Source organism: Juglans microcarpa x Juglans regia, chromosome 2S (genome assembly GCF_004785595.1).
Source record: "Juglans microcarpa x Juglans regia isolate MS1-56 chromosome 2S, Jm3101_v1.0, whole genome shotgun sequence".
Classification (NCBI taxonomy): domain Eukaryota; kingdom Viridiplantae; phylum Streptophyta; class Magnoliopsida; order Fagales; family Juglandaceae; genus Juglans; species Juglans microcarpa x Juglans regia.
The window spans coordinates 20,553,819-20,560,119 of record NC_054597.1 but is presented as its reverse complement, the minus strand read 5'-3'; the positions used below and the strand labels follow the sequence as shown (position 1 = coordinate 20,560,119).

Sequence of the window (6,301 nt, the reverse complement as noted above, 5' to 3'; positions counted from 1 at the left end):
TGGGTTGCTAAGAGGTCGAGAATGAAGTGATAGGAAGATGGTGGCCAATGGTGGTGCGACGGCGGCGCAACGGCGGAAAGAGTGTCGCGGCTTCGAAGGGCTACTGGTGGTTAACGGGGCACGGATGGAGGTGAGGTTGGTGGGGTGAGGTCGCCGGCGGCTGGGGAAGCTAGCGGGCTGGGGGGTGAAGGCCACTGCCGGCTCACGGCGGCGCTGGCGTGAAGGTGGCCCGCGGCTTCGTGGGGTGGGTGTGGGCTACCGGCGGCGAGGTAGGGGCTGAGATTTGGGGAGTGAGGTCGCCGGAGGGAGGGGGAGCTGGTCGGCCAAGCGGTGTCGCGCACGGCGGTGCGACGGCGGCGGGCTGGGCGGTGAGGAAGAACGGACGGAGAGAGAGAGAGAGAGGGAGAGGGAGAGTCGCGCACCGGGGAGGAAGCCAGGGAGAAGAAAAAGAAAAAGAAAAAAAAAAGAAGAAAAGAAAAAGAAAAGGAAAAGAAAAATAGAGGGAAAAGAAATGAGGTCCATTCCTCATAACTTGGGTCACAAAAATGATCCAACGGAAACGATTTCAAAACCTCAAGTTAAATAAAATAATTTAAACGTAATGGTAAAGTCAAATTGAAATAATTAAATCCCACAGTAATTAAATAAATATTAAAAGCAATTTAAATGCATAACAATAAATAAATATTAAGAAAGCACATAAAAATAATTTTCACCAAATTAAAATCATAGAAATAAACTCATTAAAAATCCAACCAATTTTAAAATACGAGAATAAAATTTAAATAAATAAAAATAATCTTTTAGTAAAAATACACTAAAATGCGGGGTGTTACACCATGCACCTCAAACACAGTGGATAAAGTTCTTGATCATAATAGTAAATATACATATCAGAATGGACAATGCATGACCAAGCTTCATTTCTTACATAATATTCTATCTTGATTTATTTATCATGCAATAAACATAAGGATTTTGGATTACAGGTCTCAATATAAATCAATCATACTTTCTCGAGCTTAACATTATGAAGATCTTATATTGGTTTTTGATCGAAAAAAGGCAAGCCCAAAAGCAAAAGTAAGAAATATGCACGAATTTAATTCTTAGAAAGAAGAAGCCAACCGAACTTCACATCTAAAATATTAAACTTATACAAGGATGTGATTTTGCATTAAGATACACCCACGTGAATTCAAATACTACACCGTACAAGTTCATTATCAACCAAGTCCCAAATACAAAGCTAGACATTTACTAATCAGAATCAGCTTCCTCATTCAGCTGATTCTCAGCCTCGCTACCAGAGTTATCATCGGCACATACATCCTCCAGCCCCAAGTCATCGTCAGATAGTTCATCATCAATATCAAACTCTTGGTCAGATGATTGTATCGGGTCTTGACCCGATATGGAAGCTGGATCAACAGGCAAATTTTCTGAATCATCTCGATTCAATGGCTCGGTCATGGCTGGTCCACTCTCGAGAATAGGGGATAATTGTTAGTGTTATTGTCAACCTCATCATCTGAGTCACCATCTGATGTTTCGTCATTATCCATCCCATCCTCAACAGTATTACTTGCATGAATGTTGTAAACATTCCTACTTGTAATTTTATGGATAACCTGCCAACTTCCCCCCAATATTGGATCATTGAGATAAAAGACTTGACTTGCTTGGAAGGCAAGAATGAAAGGCTCATCTTTATACCATTGCCTAGCAGTATTGACTATCGTCAATTTGTCCCTAACACGTATCCCTCTTCTCGGGTCACCAATGTCATACCATGCGCATTGAAAGAGATATACCTTACGCCAACCCATGTAGCGTAACTCTATAATATCATGCAACACACCGTAGAAGTCAACATGGGATCCCTGATGCTCGCCATGCACAACCACCCCGCTATTTTGACTTCGGCGATGCCTTTCACGCTCATTCGTATGAAAGCGAATACCATTCATTATGCATCCAGCATAGGACGCAACCCACGGATTTGGACCACATGCTAAGGCATATATCTCATCGATTACTGCAGTAGGCCTAACTGAACGCACCTCTCGAATCTACCAGACAGAGAAGATTTAAGGTGAATTAGTTTTACAAACTAATTAGAGAAGAATGTAGTTATAATGACAGACAGTGTTCGTATCTTACGCGTGATCTGAACCACGATGGAAATTGACTCTGGTGCCTACGGTCAATGTTCTGAGGGTCCTCTTCTTGGATCTTGTTATAGTGCTCCCTGTCAATATATGTGACCCAATCGATTACTAGGAGGGAAAGGTAGTTTTAGCAATAACAATTCATAAAGTGCATAAGAACTCATATATTGGTCCACTTACTGAATGTATTGCTCAATCTCCATGCAATTATTAAGTATATACCATCGAGCCTTGACCAATAGTGTGTCGGCTAATTTGTGAGAACTTGCTGTACCCAATGGTCTAACCTTTTGTGAGAAAATAGATAAACTTGGCTCATTTCCCAAATCAGTTGTCCCAATACGAACATCATTGTTGCGTTCCTCGCGATTATATCTAGTTTCAATATCATGGAGGTACATAGAGCAAAATGTAAGACACTCGAGATGCACATATGCCTCAGCAATTGAGCCCTCTGGCCACGCTTTGTTGCGGACATACCGCTTGAACTTCCCTAGATACCTTTCGAATGGGTACATCCACCTGTATTGCACGGGTCCTGCCAGGAATGCCTCCTCTGGCAAGTGAATGGCAAGGTGCACCATGATATCAAAAAAAGCTGGAGGGAATATCATTTCTAGTTTGCAGAGAATGATGGGAATATTAGCTTGAAGACATGTTAACACTGATAATTTCAAAGTTCGAGAACATAATTCTTTAAAGAAAGAGCTTAAATCTATTAAGGCTTGACGCACATCAGACCGTAAGAACCCACCAATCACAATCGGCAACAGTGCTTGCACGAAGACATGACAGTCATGGCTTTTCATTCCACTGATCTTCCCTTCACTAGCATTCACACAACGGGCAATGTTCGATGCAAAACCATCAGGAAATTTCACTTTTGATAACCAATCACAGAAAATCTTTTGCTCATTTAAGTTTAACATGTAACAACCAAGACTCATAGTCATATGGTCCCCATTATGTTGTAAATGCAATTCTTTCCTTATTCCAAGGTTTGTCAAATCACGACGGGCATTAGCGGAGTCCTTAGTTATTCCTTCAATATTCAGCAATGTTCCCAACACGCTATCGCATATGTTTTTCTCAATATGCATGACATCAAGGTTATGTCTCAAGCCCAAATCTAACCAGTAGGGTAGCTCAAAGAAGATAGATTTTTTGGTCCAATTTAGTTGATTCGGCGTTCGTTTCCTCTTCGAAGTAGATTTGCCAAACTGGAAATGTGCAACTTCACGTAATTGTTCTAGCAAATCCTCTCCCTCGACCCTTGATGGTTGGAGTCCATGCTCTTCGCACCCGTTAAAAGAGTTCTTTTTCCGTCTCCAACTATGATTTGGTGGCAACCACCGTCGATGCCCCATATAGCAGTGCTTTCGCCCATATACCAACCACTGTGAATTTGTGTCAGATCTACATGAAGGACAAGCCAACTTGCCCTTCGTGCTCCACCCAGAAAGATTGGCGTATGCGGGAAAGTCATTGATAGTCCAAAGTAGTGCTGCATGCAAGCTAAACATTTGTCTACTGTACGCATCAAACGTCCGAATACCATCTTCCCATAATTCCTTCAACTCATCAACAAGAGGACGCAAGAACACATCAATATCATTCCCTGGTGACTTAGGGCCAGGGATTAGCAACGACAACATGGTGTATGGATCTTTCATGCATAACCAAGGGGGCAAGTTGTAGGGCACAAGTAGTACCGGCCAAATACTGTACGGCCTACTCATATTATTGAAGGGGTTAAACCCATCACTCGCCAACCCAAGTCTAACATTGCGAGGATCATGGGAAAAGGCAACATGTTTGTTGTTGAAGTCTTTCCATACCCTTGAATCTGCTGGATGTCGCATGCATGTTGGATCGTCAACACATGCATCTTTATGCCATCTCATGGCTTGGGCTGTGTTCGTTGACATGAACAGCCTCTGCAAGCGTGGCTTCAAGGGGAAGTATCGAAGAACCTTTTGTGGTATCATCCGCTGCTCACTTGTGCTTGCAATCCACCTAGATGCTTTACATTTAGGGCATTCATTATACGATGCATTTTCCTTCCAAAACAACACACAGTCATTTAGGCACACGTGTATCTTTTCATAATTAAAGCCCAAGCCACGCTCTAAGCGACGAGCATCGTTATATGAATCTGGAAATAGAGCGTCGGGAAATGCATCATGCAAAAGCTTGATCACCATGTCAAAGGACTTCACTGTCCAACCACCTATGCTCTTGATGTGAAGTAGCTTGACGATGAATGATAGCTTCGAGAACTTAGCAGATCCAGGATAAAGTGGTTGTCGTGCGTCAGCAACCAACTCGTCGAAATTATAGTTGGTTGGAGCATTTGAGGTGGAGGGTTGATAATTATCATTTGCATTTCCTTCATTGCTACCTTCCTCATCCATAAACGACCCATGACGAATGTCATCTAACATCTCGTCGACATCATTAATGTAGTGATTATAAGAAGATGCATCATCAAATTCTTCATCAGAGAATGTAGAATTTAGGATCGGATCCTCTTCTCCATGGAAAATCCATTCCGTATAGGTTGGATCAATCCCTTTTAAAAACAAATGATCTTCCACAATACGAATAGAGTGAAAAGCTCTATTCCGGCATCTCCTACATGGACACCTAATTTGATCAGTTGTCACTGCATGAACTTGTGCCATGGCTAAGAATTGCCTAACACCTTCATCATACTCAGTGGAATGCAATCTGTCTTCAATAAGCATCCAAGACTTATCCATCATATGCAACTGCCCAGCTACTGTTCAATGCTAATTAGGATAGGTTTGGCACACTATGCAATGACCTTCGAAGAGAAAATTAATAATATTAGTCTTTCCATACCCCAGAGACCAGCTTTGTATCTCAATAACTCGGAAGGAAATATGCATAGTTTTGTGTATTATTATCATGCTTATAGCTATGATAGAATTGGTGGCTAACATGGTATTTGAAGGAATTAAGCAGTATTTGTTATAGTGGAGTTATTGTGATTACATAACCCACATATATGTAGATAAGTCAAAGATTCAAAAATAATCAACTCTAAAATAGGTGTAAAAATCAAATTGTGGGGTGTGGTTAGATAGAGGTGAACAAGGAAGTTTAGAAATTGGCACGTATGCCAATTTGGACCGTGAATTCTTGTGTGATGCACTGTTAAATTGGTGAGTGATTTCCGTGTTTTGGCCTTCCCCATTTTTCAGTCCATGTGCGCCAAGTAGATTTTGAGGCAGCTATCCAAATTAATAGCTGCTTAAGCAAGTATTTTATTTGACAAGTAATACTAAATAGACATGCCCATGTAAATGAGACTTCCATGTTTGAATAGAGGTATTTGATATGTAATTCCGTGCTCCAAAAGTAGTGTTATTAGTACTGGTGGGAAAAAAAAAAGTTTAAGAACATATTATAATCAAGCTCTGGACATTCGATAGTTTAATGCGATTAAACACACTTCATTCTATTTACAACATCATATTAGCTAGCAAGATTGTAGTAGTGTGATGGGACTAGCATAAACTAAACAAACAACTTATTGCGACAAAAACAATCCTAAATGCATGTATGATGATCCAAACTTCTACGAAATCATAAATAGGTTTTGTGTTCCATACCCCAAAAGAGACTATCTCAACACCAAAGGACACCATCTCAACTCTTCGTTCAAAAAACAGCATGGTTGGAGTATATCCTAGATCTCTTAAACCCAAATGCAAGGTGCCAAATAGACCATAAAAATATGCAAAGAAAATCTTTATAATGTTTGACTTGAGTAATAATAATATTAAAACCAGTTCGAGAAAACTATATACAATGTCTTATTTCAAAAGAATAGAGCTTTGCTCCTAATGGAAAATATCCACTCCATATAACTTCAAAGAATGAAATTTTGTTCACATGGAATCATATCATCAACTATCCCACTATATTATTATTAAATGACAACTACTGTTATAAAACCACATTATCCATTCATTTATGTTATCATGAAAGAAAAATTAAATAATATATCATTAAGTTAAAATAATAAATTACATATTAATATATCCTGTTTAATGCCTAAATAAAATAAATTATACAACAAAAGTTACCACACTTAACTTGAT

General features: G+C 39.9%; 1 protein-coding gene across 1 annotated transcript; it reads right to left on the bottom strand.

Moving 5' to 3' along the window:
- Positions 1 to 1,469: 1,469 nt before the first annotated feature.
- On the bottom strand, positions 1,470 to 4,933 carry LOC121253460. Its single transcript, XM_041153473.1, has 3 exons — positions 2,394 to 4,933; positions 2,164 to 2,251; positions 1,470 to 2,072 (listed from the first exon to the last, which is right to left on the bottom strand). Exons 1-3 carry the CDS (start codon positions 4,931 to 4,933, stop codon positions 1,470 to 1,472), a joined length of 3,231 nt encoding a protein of 1,076 aa, XP_041009407.1.
- Positions 4,934 to 6,301: the final 1,368 nt, after the last annotated feature.